Source organism: Tursiops truncatus, chromosome 11 (assembly GCF_011762595.2).
Source record: "Tursiops truncatus isolate mTurTru1 chromosome 11, mTurTru1.mat.Y, whole genome shotgun sequence".
Taxonomy (NCBI): Eukaryota; Metazoa; Chordata; class Mammalia; order Artiodactyla; family Delphinidae; genus Tursiops; species Tursiops truncatus.
In genome coordinates this window covers 38,160,490-38,178,570 of record NC_047044.1, presented here as the reverse complement: position 1 = coordinate 38,178,570, position 18,081 = coordinate 38,160,490, and the positions used below count along the sequence as shown (strand labels likewise).

Here is an 18,081-nt window from a genome sequence, read left to right as displayed (position 1 = left end):
AATCCAGCTAAGAAATGTTAAATCAGTGAAGATTTAGAAAACTATCTAAGTCTGAGAGACATCTGAAACATCAGCATCTGTTGAAAGGACTGTATAAGGAAAGATGAATTTGGAGAATTCAGGAATGCCTCCCATCTTCCTGGCTTATTGCATAGACACTGGTGCTCTTCCAGGAGACAGGGCACAGAGGAAGGTGGGTGGTAGGGGACAGTGGGGACAGGACAATGGTGTAAGATAAGTACATTTTAGAATGTGTTGAGAGAGAAGTGACAGATATTTATGTGGAAATGTCCCAATTTTTGAGATCTCAGAAAAGAGATATGGGCTGGAAATATGGATTTGGTAGTTACTATCATATTCAGGTTGCTGAAGGCATGAGAAGTGTATAGAATGAAAAAAATAGAGATTTGAAGGTCAAGTCTTGCAGAGAAGGGAGGTGGAAGGAGGATGAAGAGTGGCAGCAAATGAACTAGGAGGAAACCCTAGTGGTGCCACCGGAAACACATGAGAGACATGTAAGAAGGGTAAAGTATGAAACAGAATCAAAGACAGCGAAAGGGCAAGTGAGATGAAGATGGAAAAGTTGCCTTTATTTTTAGTAACGATATCAATGATGGCCTTCTCCAGGCCAGTTTCAGGGAGGTGGATTAGAAGAGGCAGAGACCGAATTGTTTAGTATGTGGGAGGTGAGCCTGTAGACACTTGAGTGTATGCAACTCCTCAGAGGATGGCTTGTGACAGAAATGAAGGACGTGAAAATTAAAGGAAAGAGAATAATTTGCTTAGGCAATTTTTTTAGTCATGTAATGCTGCACTTGACAGTTTAAAAAAGATTTACCTTCACTCTCTAATATTTTCATGATTTTAATAGTAAATTTAGTTGCTTTCAAAGATAATATATACTATTAACACTGAGCTGGCCGAGCACAGGTGCTTTAGGTAAAGTCTGTCCAGAAGAATGTGAATATATTAGGTATGATTGTGGTGGATGAAGTCAGATTAGGTTACTCTGGTTTCAGCTTCAGAAATCACCCCTTAAAAACATTCTTTTCTCTTTTTCCGCAGTGTGAAACCCCAACTGAATTATTTAAACCCTGTGAGGCACATCAAAACAAATTTCCTTATGCCAAGAAAGAATGCTCCATTTTGTACAGTGATGTTTTTGCTCCTTGTCGCAATGTGGTAAATGAATGCTTTACTAAACTTTCCAATTTAAACAAGTACTGCTGTATTTATAATATTGAGATGAACAGGACAAATAATTTAGCTACGCATTGGCTTTTCAGGTATACTACCTAACCCTTGTTAGGAAGACAAATTTGGGAGTTTGTTTTTCTGTGGCACTGACACATTTAGTTGATTTACATTCTTCCTGACTCCATCTTATTTAACAGCGTATATAATGCTTGTTAATGATCTATTTCAGTTTATGAAACATTTTTACGTCCATCATCAAAGCCATAAATGACTGATCAAAGCCATAAATGCTGGTTTTTCTTCAGATGACACTACCAAATGGGCATTCTTCTCCTTAACCCAAAGTATAGTTTAAAAGTATTATTAGTGACACATTTAAAATGGTTTTAGAAGCACATCCCAAGATTGAATGTAATTTATTTAGAAATTTAACTTTTAAAATGTCTTTCCAACATAATAATTTTAGGTTCCAATAGAAGTTGTAAAAATAGTTTAAGATATTATTAAAAGCTAAGCAAAAGTACATTTGTAAGTAGAACATTCTTTTAATGCCATGCGAATATGCCAGTAAAGAAACAATGAGCTTCTACAGATATTTATCTGTTGTATTGCAGATGTTGAAGTTATATTTGTTAGTCCCGTTACCTGTGTTGCTAGTTCTTTGATCTTACATTTGCCTAATAAATTCCTTTGGATGAATAGAAGTTTGAAATATTGAGAACTCTCTAGGTGGCAGTGTTAAGCTGATAATAGCAAATTTTGAAAATCTACCAGTTAGTTTTCTTTTAGAAGGTTGAATTTTAATCAGTTGTAGTTAGTAGTTTTTGAAATTAATTTATCTTTCACTTCATTTTCAGATTGATGTTACTTCTTTTGCCAAAAATTGTCATGAAGACACGTGTAACTGTAACCTTGGTGGGGATTGTGAATGTTTATGCACAAGTGTAGCAGCGTATGCGTACAAGTGTTGTCAGGAAGGGGTTTCTGTTCACTGGAGATCATCTACTATTTGTTGTGAGTATCCTCTCAGGGCATCATCATTAGGTGGGAACCTTATGAAGAGATTCATATTGTCTTATCTTAGAAGCGATACCATGGACTCATGGAAATAGAATTTCTTTAAGATGAGTAAATTTTATATTCTTTTGACAATGCAGATAAATTGTAGTATAGCTAAAGGATTTATAAAAGAAACTTTGAAGTAAGTTTTTCTGTTCTGTGTTAGACTGTTATGACTGTAACATTTGAACTACAAATTATTTACATACCATTTTCAGAGATACTGTTTATGACTATTTCTCTTATGGCTATGAAATTCCACTGTTCTAATGATAAGAGACATAGTTTTAAAAACATCATTTTGAATTTGCGTTCAGATTTGACTCTAAACTTTTCATTTACTTGTGTAGATAGTAAGTCATCTGATGAACAGCTTATGATTTTAACACTTTCAGTGGACATCTATAAATTGGCAGATATATTTGCCTACCTATAAAATAATCTTAGGAAATTTAATGAATTATTACAGAGCACTCTTAAAGAATCCTCTTTGCTCAGAGAAAACTCGCAAATAATGATGTCGTTCTGAGTTCTTTCACTTTGTCATTGATAAACCATATCTTGCATATATTCAGATAAGTGGTGAGATCCTTATTTAGTTTAACATTTCTTCTTTTTTCCTTTTAGCACTCGATTGTGACTATTACAATGAAGGTATGTGACATTTAAAGAATATCACTATAGTATTCTATTAAATATATCTTCAGACTCAAAATTCTTGAACAAGTTTGCTGGGAACAAGGTATGAAGAGTTCATAATTTGGCATACAGTTAACCCTTGAACAAGGAGGGGGCTAGGGGCGCCAACCCTCTGTGCAACTGAAAATCCATGTATGGCTGTGTAGAGAGGAAAAGATGGTTTTCAGGAGAAGAAGATACAGTCTGAAGGTAGGAAGTTGGGAACGTATACATTTAGGGAATGGCAAGTGAGCCAGGAAGGATTAGAGACGTAAGAAGGAAACTGAGGTAGAGCTGAGTCCCCTGGGCTGAGTCACAGGACAGTTTCCAGGACTTTCTGAATGGAGATTTAGTGGTCTTCTAATAACGCACTACCTCTGCTGGGAACCAAAAGCTATAGTGTGGTTGTCATTAACTGCAGCTGAAGTCAGATCTGGATTAGAGTCCACTCTCTGTCACGTATGAACATTGTGAACCTGGTTAAGTCATTTAAGTTTAATTATTTTGTTTATTTCTATGTTTGTTGTGAGCTTAGATGAGACACTGTATGTCACCTATACTGCTGGAACAAAATAAAGCCTTATTAAATGGTGCTGTTATAACTAAAAAAAAAAAAAAATGAAAATCCATGTATGGTTTATAGTCACCCTGTGTTATCTGCAATTCTGCATCTTCAGATTCAACCAACCATGGATGTGTACTACTGTAGTATTTACTCTTGAAACAAATCTGCGTATAAGTGGACTTGCACAGTTCAAACCCATGTTGTTTAAGTGCCAACTGTATGACTCAATGAAAGCCATTGCCTTCTAAAATGTATCTAAATTTCTAAGTATTTGTGCTAAAATTTATTCCCTGTAAAATAAAAGTGTTGTAACTAAGTTCTCAGCACCTACGAGGCTCTCAGTAGTTTTTGAATAACATGAATGAATGAATGAGTAAAGCTAGCTAATTTTTTAGGTTAAAAGGATGAAAGATATATACCAAACGTATACCTTTTACCATTATGAATAAATATGGGCATTATTCAAACTTTTATTGTGTTGTGGAAATCAAAGAAACAAACTATAATATAGGAATTTATTTAGCCATCATTTTAGGCAAAATAATTACTTATATCTTATCAGAATGAGAACTTACTGATTTAGTAATAATGAAAATCTAGTCTCCCAAGCATTCAGATTTGCAATGGGAAGTCTAAGAGGAGGTGCTGCCTAAAACTAAGGCATAGATGTAAGAGACAGAGAATTATATCCTCATTGAAAATGCCAGACATTAGCAGAATTGAAGCCTGCTTTTTGTCAAACCTATTTAATGAGGAAGGCGTAGCCACTTAAACCTAATTCAGACAAATAAAATGATCCAGGGAAGTGTCCACTTTGACGGTAACTGGACAAAAACCCATGATGAGTAGGTTAGAGTAACAGTTACAGGAAAGCTGATCTATTAAAGAAAAAAACCAAACAACCAATGCAAAGTATTTTCCATGACTTATTGAGCCAGGAAGAAATCTGTCAGCTGTAAAAGTACAAAGAAAGCCAGAAAATTTTAGTAAAATAGAGATGATGAATTAAAAAGAAAATGGACATTTTAGTCTTTGGTTGTTTCTGTTATATCTTTGGAAGTTTGAAGAGGAAAAAAATCCCACATTTAAAAAATTCTGTGTTTGTTAAAGAAAATCTAAACTAAACATATTTCCCGCACCACACCCACTCCACATCAATCCTTTGGATTCCATGCTTAAGATGAGACTGATTGCCTAATATTAAGTACCTAATAATAAAAATGGCTTTTGTTGTGTTAACTATACCTATATCATATAATTTAAGCTTCAAAATATGCCTGAAAGACATAACATTATTATTATCATTATTAACACTTACAAAGGAGGAAATTGAGGCATAGGTGAATTAAATAACTTGGTCAAAGTCGTTTAGCCAAAATGTGGTAAATGGATTTATAAACAATCTAAGTTCAGAACCCACGAGCTTGATCTCCATGCTACACTGCCTAGTTATGGTTAGCACATCCTAGTCTAGGAATGATCACCGCACGTCGTTATCATATGCTGTACACAACGTACACAGACAGCAAGTTGAGAAAACGCTCCAGTAACTTCCTCGCTTAAGAATTCCTTCCTCACACAGTTCTGCTGTGAAAATCTCCATCTGTGCCTTTGTACTTTCTGGCGTTCCTTCAGCAGGCCCTTGGAAACAGAAGCAGAATTTTCTATGAATATTGAATTTCTGCCTCTTACTGCTTGGTACATTTTGCTTTTTGTCAATAAGTCTGCTGCACTTGTACTGATGGTTTTTTTTCCTAATGTGTTACAAGATTCTTCAAACCAGTTCTTCTAGTTTCATTTGTAATACTGTATTGGTAGTATTCAGAGGGTGAACACGGGGCGTTTGGCCTTCATGAGACCCACGAGAGACAGAGATTCTGTTTCCTATGATCAAAGTAATAGGGAACAGAGTCAACCTGCCAAGGAGAGGAAGAGTTGTGAAAGTAACGTGATCAAGGTAGATAACTGAACGGGAATAAAGAATTGTGGAAGTTGTTGATAGTAATAAAAAGAAAAAAGTTTTAAATGAGCATTCTTCATTTGTTTCATCTCAAATAATTTCACAACTATTGTAAACTTACCTAGTCTTCTTTGGACATTCATAGCTGGCATTTTTCTCTGGACACTATGTTATTAAAATACTTAAATTATTCAAAGCAAATGCAGAGATAAATGATTGTGATTCTGTAGGAGGAAAAAAATTTTTAAAGTAGGAAAATTCAGAGGTTACTACTGAGATAAGTTCAATAATCCTTCACACAATGACTGTTTCTAGTATCTTCATTTTTATGGCATTTGCTAAAAATATAAATGTTCTATTGCTGTAGGGAGTTAAGACTTCAAGATCCTGCTAAAAATTGTTGTGCAAGTTTTAAGTTCAGAGTGATTTTATTAGATCAGATATTCTTAATACTGTGCTTAAATAATAACTACAGGAAATGATTGCTTTTAGTAGACAGTGAAATTATAATTCTCCCTGCAGAAAATTAATGATAAAGTCAGTGACTTTTGTCCCTCAATTGCTAGTGAAAATGCAGGAAAACAATTCAGACACAAGATATCCATCGACTGGGAACCAATTCAGGAGCTTTCGATTTTTATACAAATGGATTTCTCAGATGACAGTTGTCTCTTCAGGTTGCTGTAGGAAGGTACTTGTGCAGTAGGGGAGAGAATATTTTGTTTAGTGGTCTGTCTCCTTTCTCCTGTTCTTCTCTTGGACATCTGTGAGGGTGCTTGAAGCCCACAAGCTGTAGTTGTATATGTCGTCTTCATTTTGAATTGAATCTCATGATTTACATGTTTATATACCTATTTGTACATTATTTACATATTCACACAAATCTAAATTGGTGTATATTTTCATCTTGGAAGTTTATGTTGCTCTTGTCTTCCCTAGAAAATGAGCTAGTAGGTGGTGGAGACTAATGATATAGTTTTCTTGGGTGTTGTAGACTTTGGCTCATAGAGAAACTGTGCAGGGTATATATTTGTAACAGTGGTGAGGAGTCCATTGCTGCAGGCTCATAGCGAAATTCTTCCTGCATCTGCTCAGTTCCATCTTGGTGTGGGGGGCAGAGGTTTTCAAAGCTCCATGTGCACTCAGGGTGTCTGAGTCCCTCCTAAAGCTCCTTCCCCATGGCTTAGAGGTGACCCTAGCTGCTCAGTGGTGAAGTGTCTCAGCTGATGACTCAGTGGATGGGACAGCACTTGAAGATTCATCCTATAATCCCTACCTTCTCCTGTTCCTCATGATGGAAATTTTGGTTCTTGCTCTCCTTCCTGTTTGGGAGACTTTGTAACCCTCTAATCCAATTATCTTCTCCCCTTCTCTTAGGCTTCGTTTTCATCCTGAAAGGGGAAAAACCCAGGTTGTGGGTTTCTTTGAATTTTTTTCCATCCATCTTAAGAGTAGTCTGGGAAAGGAAAACTGTCCTTGAGATAAAAATTGGAGAAAAGAGGAAAAGTGAAATTTACTGAGAGCAACCAGATTGTTCTTTTCTGAAACCACCTATTGCACCTATATTAGCATTTTACATAACTACAACGTAAATATCTACATATATCTGTAAAAGTACACAGCTGATAATTATGTAATTTAGATAATTCAGAAGAAACCTCAAAGTTTTATAGTACCTCACTTATTTTAAAACATTAAACGTCATAGAGATTGGATTGAAGGTAAACTGACGTTATCATAAAACTTAACGCATCAGTTTATTTTTAATATTAGTGAATTTTAAAATTAATTTATATAGTTTTCTTTATAAGATGAAGTTTGTAGGAATACTACTTTGACTGAGTTTCAGGTTTGGTTCTACACTAAGTAGTTTTTTTTAACTATAGTATATATTTTTCACTTTATATGAAACCATTGAAGTGTATGGAAAGGACAGCATAAGTAACATGACATTTGGCTTCTCTGTTCAGCATCATCTTATTTTCTTCTTTATAGACATACCTCACTGATGAAATTCAGTAATCCCCCAAATAGTAAAATATTGTATATCATGTCTGTGAATTCTGTGTTAATGTAATGCAACCTATTAAGGAGAGATGATTTTTAGAAGACTATCAAAATACCTTACCATTGATAGAACTAAGCTTAAGTTTATTGAGAGTAGATTAGAGTCTTGGAATATTAGAGTGAAAGGTTACCTAGACAAACATCTTCAAATAGGTGAGAAAATTTGAGGTCTAGAAAGCTTAAGTCAACCTTTTATCCATCACCACTAGGTATACATGTACATATACATATACACATACGCAGTCATGTATATATATATTCTAAACTGCATATTCTAAATATGTATATATTCCAAATCAATATAATATATTCTTTTTGAAAAGAGTTGTTATTTTGTTACTGATGAATGTTTAAATGCTCAATAATTTTCGGAGTATTTTTTGGTATTAGAATTTATTCCATTGAAATGGCAGCTTGAAATGTAAAAATCCTATGCCAACTTATAATTCTCTCATTTGCATTTAACTAGGGCTTGGAGAAGGACCATATATGCTGGCAAGTTATGGGCAGACTGGCCTTATTCTGGGGATCAATATGACCAGTAGAAACATTTTCTCTCTGCCAAGAAGTAGTATTCATGGCAATTTATTTTTTACTTTTATGATCACTCCAGGCCTTTTCAAAGATAAGGCATCGTGTAAGTATAATTTCCAACTGAAAGTAAGAATTTAGTTTTCCATTGACCTTTTTTCATTTATTCATGCAGTAAATATTAATTGGGGAATCTAATATGTTTATGACATTTTTCTAGGTGCTCTAAAGGATTTGAAATAACATAAGACACTGGTGTATGAACTAGCTCTCTCTTTTGTATATAAAATCATTTCTTTGTTTATCTGTTGGCATATATAGATGCAATTAGAATTGCAATTGTTTGGTTGAGTTTTTGGTCCCAAATAAAGCACAGCTTCAGTTTTCATAGCATTAATCACAGAACTTAATTTGAAATTTTTGAAAAATAGTCTTCTGATAATTAACATGTGAAAGATTTTAATGCCAGATTAAAGTTAAAGAAAAAAAGTTGTGATTTAATATCAAGCAAGTTAAGTTAAGACCATAAATCAAAGTCTAGATAGTCATTGAGATGGTCTGTTTTTCTTACGTGGCCTTGTCTGTCGTGGTACCTGGCCCCACACTTACTGGTTTGCCCGTGTACATCTATACTGGTCGTATCCACTTGGCACTTGTTCTGCCTGGTGGTTAGTGTCCCCTTCTGATCCATGATGTTCAGGCTACATTGTTACTATTCTTACCCTGCTTAGAACCATGCATGTTGTGTTCTATAAACTTAGGAAATATTTATTGAATGAATGAATCCGACTTAAGTTTCACTTAATTCAGAGAAATCTCCTGATTTTCCAGTTAAAATAAATTGCTCCATTCTTGTAAAAAGAGCTCCTTTAATTCTTTTTAATCTGTGAAAACACCTATCACAGTCTAAAGTTCTAATTTATATATTAGTTATATATTTTTTCTCTTATAAAAATATCTTTTATTTTTCTTCGCATCTTCCAGTGCTCAGCAGAGGGGTTTGTAAGTTTTAGGACACAGTAAATGCCTTTGGAATCGTTTATTGGATTTGAGAGAGCTCTTCATTGTATGATGTACAAAAATTAATTTTTTTAATAGAAAAATCCTAGTACATTTAAATTAAGGAATTAAGACCTAAAGAAATTAAGGTTTAAGAAATTAAATCTAAAATCTCAATGAAGAAACTTATGCCATGGGTTTTATAAATAGAAGGGAAACTTTTAAAGTGCATAACAAAAAAGCATGGCACTTCTCAAATGCTTTGTAGTTGTTCGTTAGCTTTCTCATCATCTCTGGGAAAATAGACAATAATGTTGAGCAAATAGTCTTTTCTTAATGCAGTAAAATCACTTGCAAGAACATTTGCTCATTAAGAATCCAGTGATATTGAAATGCAGCACCATGTTTAAATTGATCTGTTTCTCTATTCTCGTTTTCTTTTCTATCATCCAATTTAGCCATTTGTAGATTTTGTACATTTGAAAATGTTAAAGCTTGCAAGTACAAATGTGTGTCCAATTAACTGTTCAACTATTTGTATGGAATTGTACATTCTGGGGTCCTAAGTTGATACTTCTTTTTTTCGCCCAAAGACATGATCAATTATTTAAAAATTGGAACTTATCAAAGACTGATTATTTTTGGAGCTGTCACTTTATGCATTGCATTAAAATACTATTTTTTCCTTTAGAGATCTTATAAATCATTTCTGAAATCTTTGAGATTGGCATTAACTATGTATGACAATTGTGCAGTTCTGTTTTTGTCAGCTTTATAAATGAATTTTATGATGCCAGTGCTGATGATCTGCCTTCTCCAGAGAACCCAGGGAGTTGTCAAACACTGCTCTGTTTTACAGCATTGGCACTTGTTTCCTTGGAATCTGCTGAAAGGCCAAACTACTTTCTCTATGTCCATGATGATGACACTCTTATTCTGAAACTGTGGGAGGTGAATTCAGCCTTTCGTCGGAGAGCCACATTTTTTCACCATCAGGACCTCTGGATTCCTGGTTACAGTGCTTTTGAGTTATGCAGCAAGAAAGGCTTTTTCATCATATTGACAGATTCTAGTGCCAAAGCATCAAAATATGATGATTCTGAAGAATTTAAACATTTAAGTAGCTTCAGCATAGAAGGTATGTTTCCTGAGATCTTCAAATACAGATTAAGTAGGTAACTTAAATAATGACAGAATATTTATTAGGTTTTAATTTAAAAATCATTTTTAATTAGTTGCATGACCTTTTATGACCTTAGTAAGTTTCTTAACCTCTCTGCCTCTCAGTTTATGCATCTGTAAAATGGGAGAAATAATAATACCTACTTCATAGAGTTATAGTATCCCATAAGTTAATGTGGTAAATTGTTTAGAATAGCCTTAAATGATGTTATTTTTATGATTGCCTCAATGATTACTTTCAGTGCTGTCTGGGCTTTGGAAACAGAACTTACCCATGTCTCCTTGTTGTTTAGTTTTGTATCTACCTTTTCCTTCATTAGAAGGCAACTTCTCATATAGTTTGATTCTTAATGATAAAGACAATGTGTTTATCTCTGTTCTTTGAATACTACGGAGTCTGGTTCCACTGACCTCTAGAAGATTTTTCTGGTTCAGCAGAATCCTGGTCTTATTTCTAGAGATCCTTGCTGTTCTATAGCTATTGAATTTTCTAAATTTCAGAGAGGAATCCTCACTGCCTTATCCAGTGTTTAAAAGTCATGCTTTATTTTCAAAACCTAAGAGCTCGATATCTGCCTTGAGTCTCCCAAACAAATTTTTTTCATTCTAACAGACTCAGATTCTAAGTCAGTCTAAGAGAGCTTATCATTTGCCTTTTTTTGTTGTGGATACATTTCTATAAATCTCTTTGGATTTTAGAAAATTCAAACTAAGCTTCAAATTTTTGCCTATTGAATGGGGCTCCTGGACTCATGAGAAAAAGAGTCACTGACATGGCTATACAACATTCTATAGAGTGAGTGTGATATTTTTACTTGAATTTACTTAAAAGTTGAATTTTGCATGCCTTTATTTCCTCTCCAATACACAAATCTGCTGCATTAGAACCAGACCCAGTGGCCTTACCTGAGCTTTGGACAACTGCAGCCAATGGCATCATCAAAATCTCAGAAACTCATCTTTGTGGGCTTCCCAAACCTAGGATACACTAGGGGTTTATTCTAGTCTTGGAACCAACCCTCTCTCATGCCCCATGATCCTACTAACCCAGGTCTAATGAGTATTTTAATATTTAGATGCATAGATGCCTTCCAGAAAGCCTTATTTTCCTTCTCATACCTTGGAATTGAATTCCATATCTGAAGTCCAAGAAACATAAACTGCTTCCTGAACTTTCTCCCTTATGGAGCTCTCTCCTTCAGAGATAGTTCTGGACTGCTGCAGAAGGACTGGTCTATGATGTGGGAAGGGGAAAATATTAGCAGAGTGTGCAGGAGAAAGATCTTCAGTCAAGGAAGGTTTTTCTAACTACAAGCATGTATTATTAAAACCTATTCATTCATTTTTGTCATTAGATAATACTTACCGTGTACAAGGCAATGAGCTAAATTCTATGAGAAGAACAAAGATGGAGTGTTTTCCTTACGTCTGATGTCAGGCAATAAATATGTCTTTGGTCTTGTCATTTTTCCAGTTGTTTGAATTTGGCAAGTCACTTGGCTCCTCTTAGCCTCAATTCCTTCATTTATAAAATGGAGGTGATACCCACTCAACAGGATTGTTGCAAGGATAAAATAAAATTATGGGCAAAAATTTATTTTGCAAAAAATAAAATTCCAAACAAGTGTATGCTATTATCATGATACATAGATCAATGAACACCCACTAAACATAAAGAAAGGAAGAAGATTTAGAATTTTCCTTGGCCTCCTGCACCTCTTGCTTTTTTAAATGTTTGGAAGATAAACTAACATTTTGATATTCAACCTGAGTATGAAATGCTTTGATCAGCAAGCAGTTACAATGCTTTTTATTCCCCATAGCCCTGTCTTTTCCACAGCATTATAATCAAAGAAAGGTCAAACCCTAAAGGTTTACTATCATAAATCATTATTTTTCAAGCTGTCCATTTTTGTACACAATCTAAATTTCATTTTTCCCCAGAAATCCAGGCAGCAGTGCCTTACAGGAGGATGTGTGAATGGAGATATGAACCTTGTGCCACTCCCTGTTTTAAAACGTGTAGTGACCCTGCAGCTCTAGCATGTAAATTTCTTCCACCGTAAGTCATGTTTAACCATTCATGAACAGATTCTAGCATTAGTAGATTCTGCTGTCAGTGATTTTTTTTTCTTAGATTAAAAAAATTCTTAACAATAATTTGTTCTAGATACTCATTCACGAATTTATTTTGTTTTATTCAGGCAGTAGTTATTGAGGGTCTGCTGTATGCCAGCAGTTCTTCTAGCTGTTAGGGATACAGTATTGAACAAAGTATTTACCTGTCCGCAGCTTAAACATTTTGTTGCATTGAGGCAGAGAATAAAAAATAAAAATGTAAATATATAATGCAATATATTGTAGGATGGACTTATGTATTCTGGAGAAAAATAAAGGAAGGTAAGGGAGCATAAGGCAGGTGTGTGTGTGTTTGCTCATTAATGTAGGGTGGTCAGGGAAGAATAGGCTGACAAGGTGACATCTAGTAAGAGATGTGAAGGAAGTGAGGGAACTAGCCATGTGGATATCTGGGGAAAGAGCCTCTCAATCTGAGAAACATGTAAAGGTCCTGAGATGGGAATGTGTTTGGTGTGCTTGAGGATGAGCAAGGAGGCCAGTTAATTGGAGCAAAGTGAACAAAATTGAGAGGTAGGAGAAGAGAGCAGAGAATCGTAGTGGTGGGTGAATCATATAGGGCCTTGTAGCCTGTTGTGAGGACTCTTTTTTTTTTTTTTTGCGGTACGCGGGCCTCTCACTGTTGTGGCCTCTCCCGTTGCGGAGCACAGGCTCCGGACGCGCAGGCTCAGCGGCCATGGCTCACGGGCCCAGCCGCTCAGCGGCATGTAGGCTCTTCCCAGACCAGGGCATGAACTCGTGTCCCCTGAATCGGCAGACAGACTCTCACCACTGCACCACCAGGGAAGCCCTGAGGACTCTTTTTCTCTGAGTAACGTCCTGGTGTATTTTGGGCAGAGGAGTGACAGGATCTTTTAAAATGTTTACACTGGCTATTACACTGACTTTTGGTGAGGGGAAGAACAAGGGCAGAACAGGGCAGTAATACAGACATGAAGGGGATTTGACTAGGTTGGTAGCCCTGGAGGTTATGTGGGAAGTGAACAGATTCTGGATATATTTTGAACTTAGGGCCATAAGGGATGCTGATAGAGTCAAGGTCAGTTATGAGAGAAAGAGGAGTTAAGGACTCCAGTTCAGGTCTCAGCATTTTGTATGTTTCAGAATCATATGAAATCGCCATTTTTGTGGTCAAAACTGGTCAAATACCAACTCGAATGATTTCAATTTAACGGAAGGGCTGAGTTGCCATTTACTAAGATAAGGAAGATGTTAGGAGGAGCAGTTTGGAGGAAAAGCCAGGAATTTGGTTCTGAGGATTTTAAATTTCAAACTGAAAATTGTTTGTTGGATTTGGTGATCTGGAGAATAGGAAGAGGCAAAATGGAGATAAGCAATGTAACAGCTTTTTTTTTTTTTTTTAAGGAATTTTGTTGTAAAGGAGAACAGAGAAATGCAACAGTAGTAGGAGGGAATATTTTTAAAAGAATCATTTTCTATTAGTCATTTATGAGCTTCTGCTCTACAACAAACACTGGCACTAGAGAAGGTTCTGACATATGAGTAAATGAGATGTAGCCCTTATTTCAAGGAGCTCACAGTCTTCAGGAAGAAGACAGGAACAATAGCAAATAATTAACAATACAGGGGAAAGAGGGCTAGGGGAATAACCACCACAACAACTAGCACATTGAAGTATTTACAGCATGACACATGCTGTGCTAAGTGCTGTACAATTGGTAATCTCATTATTCCCATTTTCAGAAGAGAAAACAAACCGAGGCACAGAGAAGTTAAGCAACTTGCCTCAGACCACACAGTTTGCAGGCAGCAGAGCCAGAGTTTGAACAACTACATCCTGTTGGGTAACAGGTGCTATGGGAACAGAGAGAAGGAAATGATATTTCTGTTTATTTTCTTAAAAATAAAAACAACCAGTTCTTTCTGAAAAAAGTCTTCACCATTCACTTGGACCTCCCACATTCACAAACCTATTTCCTGTCTCTTCTGGGAGCCATCGGGAGGAGGGGAAATAACAGGGGCCCCATAGGAAGGAGAGCACGTGGGGGAGGAAGGAAGAAAAAGAGAGGGGCAAGTCCAGCCCTGGCACTGGGGAGGAAATGGAGCTATATTTTGGAGTGGCATTTGGCTAGTTTATTTCTTGTGGCATACCCAGTCTCCAGGGTGGTTGAACCCAGATCCTCAGTGCTTCCATTGTTTGGTCTGTAGCTCCCCCGAAGTTTCTTTTTTGGTATAGTTAGAACGCAGAGAAGAGACTCGGCATGAAACTTCCCCCCTGCCAAACTGTTTCTCATCTCTGTCTTCACCACTACTTCTTTCTACTTCTTCCGGTTCCCTGGGCTGAGGCACCTCATTATGGCTCCCCCTGGTACTTGCCGTCCTGAGGGGAGACTCAAGTACTGAGTTGGCGTGTCAACATAGCCCTGCACGCCTCCTTCAAGTCCCCAGCAGAACCATCCTGCTTGTTCTAGATGATTTCAGTTTCTGGCACATAGCAAGTGTTGAAAATAAAAATATCTAGTGGAAATGAGAACTTTTATGAGAAAAGATGCCAACTAGCATACCACAGAGCCCATATGTAAGCAGAGCTATCCCTATTACATAATATACCTATTATAAGAACTGTTCTACATCTGAGGCATATTTTTCAGTCAGAAGTTGACTAGATTACCAGTTGTATGACAAAATAAAGAGGACCCTGCTGTGTGCAACCATGATGACATTTTAAAGGAACAAGTCACTGGGTTTTGGAAGATGATTTTAAAACGATAGCTGTGGTTTTGACTTGCATAAAGCAACTGCAGAATAATTCAGTTGCATAAAAAATGATGTTTATTTAATGTGAGGATAATCAACCGGCCCTAGTATTTTCAGTAATCTAGTAACTTTTTTCTTTTTTGCTTGACAGAGTTTAGAGTAGGATAGGAATATCATATACTGGTTAAAATTTTATTATTTAAGTTCACTTTATGAAATAAATAATTGATCTTATAAGCTGAGCTTTTAATGTTTTTTAAAAAAATTTGTGAAGGAAATATCCAAGAGATGGCCAAAGGGTCTCTGTTAAAAAGAGAAATTAGCTTTTCTTGGTTTTGGATTTCCTTCCATGAAAGAGTGCCCTCTGGTGGCAACACGTGCCCCTAGTGTCAAGTGAATTGGAAAGGGGCTGTATTTTTGGTCCAAATCTTTTACTTTATAGATAAGGCAATGGAAATGTTTTAAAATATTAAAAATAGTATCATAGCCTGCTGGTGTATTTGAGAGGCAGATAAGCAAGACTTTTTTAAACTATATGTACAGTAATTCTCTCTAGTAGGTATGAATCTAATACTTGGTTGTACATGAAGGATATATTTCTTTTGCATCAGAATAAATTGGACTCTGAGCCCCAACTGGACGAGAAGGAAGACTTTACCTCAGTCATTATCTTGGCTTCATTCCCTTAGAGGATAAGCATTCAGGATGGTCCTGCCTGTTTTTGGTCCCCGATTCCCAAGCCCATGCTTCTTGAAATGTGGGCCTCCTGATTTCATGTGCCACACACAAGACCAGACGTTTTGGGGCTTGAAACTCAGTCTCCTTAGGCTCATATACAACCACCTCCTCCCAGAGCACGGCCACTATTTTGGGCACAGGCCCTGAGGCTCTTGAGAACTGCAGCCTCTGCCATCCCCCTTCCCTGTTCTCAGAGAAGAGCAACCATGTCCCACCTCCATCTCTGCCACCCAGAGATTTCTAACTACTTTTCAATGACTTCAGGTCTTAATAATAAGCAGGCAGAGCCCCTGAACATTCTGCTTTTGTTCTACCAACATCCTTATGGATATTCAAAGAGTGTGTCTCTCTGCTTATATGTTGGGGAGTATAGGAAAGTAACGATATGATGAACATAGAGTAAAATCACAATTATAGAACATGGCCTTAGTGTGTCCCAAACATAAGTGTATGTTTTGAAAATTCTGTGTTCAGATTCTGCCTCAATCATGAATACTTCTTTATCATCCACTAGCTTGTGATTTCGTACAATGAGGTATGATGGAATAACAGCAAGCAGAGCACTGCTTAGTGCTTGACAAGGAGAATAGAAGAATTTTAGGGAAACTGTATCTTAATTTCCTATATTAAATGTAATATATTTTTATATTAAAATTTTTTTCTTACTTTAATTTTTTTTTCATCTAAAGGGTTGAAGGATGCTTGCCCTACTGCCCTAAAACTATGATCCTTGATGAAATCACTCTCAAATGTGTTTACCCAGAAGACTGTAAGTGTGAACCTTACTTCACTTATTCTGAAAAGTAAAATACTTGAATATTTTTTATATGATGGCAAGTGACTATAAACAGAAGTTTTAGACAGACAATAAACCTTCATGAGGTTCTTATTCATTGTCCTTTTCAAAGTTTTTGGATTCTGAATTACTTTCTAAACCACGTAAGTCTTTGCTCTCACATTCCTTCTGCAACCTCTCTCCCAAAATATTTTCCTTAAAGCTAAGCATCCTTATATGAACTATGTGGGCTTCACTTTAAGCAAAACAGATTAAAGAAGAGTATCTTTGCTTCTTTGTAGGCATACCTCTGATTCCCACAGAACCAGCATTAATTTCTCCAGGTAAGCCATCTCTACCCATGTTTACAGGTATCGTTACAACTATAGACACTAAACTTAGCATCATGTAATTTAAATCTTGGCACTCCTAAACAGCTACTGGTGTTAGTACTATCCCATCCATGAGAGAACCCAGCAGTCACTTTGGTCTCACTAAGTAGCTGTTCACTGGATCAACAAGCCACATTTTCAGAATGGCTTCTACATTTGGTCCACCTCTGTCCCATTTCAGTTAGTATAGATAATAAGAACTTCCCTCACATTTTTGCCTAGAATTTAGCTTTTGCTAAATCCTGATTAAATTTTCACAGTGACTAAGTTGACGCTGAAGAGACTTTAAGGTAAATGAAATCATCCTTTAAGCACTTTTATTCTCATTCCTGTGTTCTCTCACAGCCTCTGGAGGAGGCATTCTGGGCTCAAACCCTCACTTCGCTCCCTCACTGTGAAACTTGCCTCAGGAAAGGATTGAATAAATCCACTCACAGTGAGGCTTGACAAACCTAATGTATTATATCTCCTGGGGTTATAATTTAGAAAAATTCAGATATTTATTCTTTAAATATGTTTGACAAGCTTTCATTGAGTGTCAACACTGCCAGGTACTGTTCTGACACTGGGGGTGGGGAGGGGGGAGGAAGGGAGAATGGTGAACAAGTCACAGCTCCAACCCTAAAACAGCGAAAAGTCCATAGGCTGTTGTGATATTACGGTAGGAGTAAGTCCAAGCGGTAAGCAGGAGGGGTCTTATTCTGGACGTGTGGTCTCAGTTGGCTAACAGAAGGTCAGAGGTGGATAGCTAGAAGGAGGAAGTGTGTGCACGTGCAAAGGCCTGCAGCCGAGAGGGAACCCGTCACACAGAGGGGCTTCAAGCAGGTCATCGCACCTTGAGAGTGTGGTGTGGGGGAATTGTGCCAAGAGATGGTCTGGAAGAGATGTTTAGAGGCCAGATCACAAACGGCCCATGAGGAAAGTTGTTGGATTTGTGTTTTTTTCTGAAGGCCGTGGCGAATCACTGGAGGATTTTAATAAGTCCTGTGACATCTTCCAAATAATAGTCTCGCTACAATCATCGCTATTACTACTATTCTTTTTTTTTTAATTATGATATTTATTATTTTATTTTAATTTTTTT

General features: G+C 36.6%; 1 protein-coding gene across 1 annotated transcript in view; it reads left to right on the top strand.

Annotated features, from left to right (window-relative positions):
- OTOGL (otogelin like) overlaps positions 1-18,081 on the top strand; it is a 148,810-nt gene that overhangs the window by 81,781 nt on the left and 48,948 nt on the right. The window contains exons 29-36 of the mRNA XM_019918727.3: positions 1,066-1,182; positions 2,055-2,211; positions 2,884-2,910; positions 7,996-8,163; positions 9,916-10,194; positions 12,183-12,300; positions 16,520-16,599; positions 16,908-16,949. Coding sequence (XP_019774286.2) covers positions 1,066-1,182; positions 2,055-2,211; positions 2,884-2,910; positions 7,996-8,163; positions 9,916-10,194; positions 12,183-12,300; positions 16,520-16,599; positions 16,908-16,949 — 988 coding nt within the window. The remainder of the gene's footprint in view (positions 1-1,065; positions 1,183-2,054; positions 2,212-2,883; positions 2,911-7,995; positions 8,164-9,915; positions 10,195-12,182; positions 12,301-16,519; positions 16,600-16,907; positions 16,950-18,081) is intronic.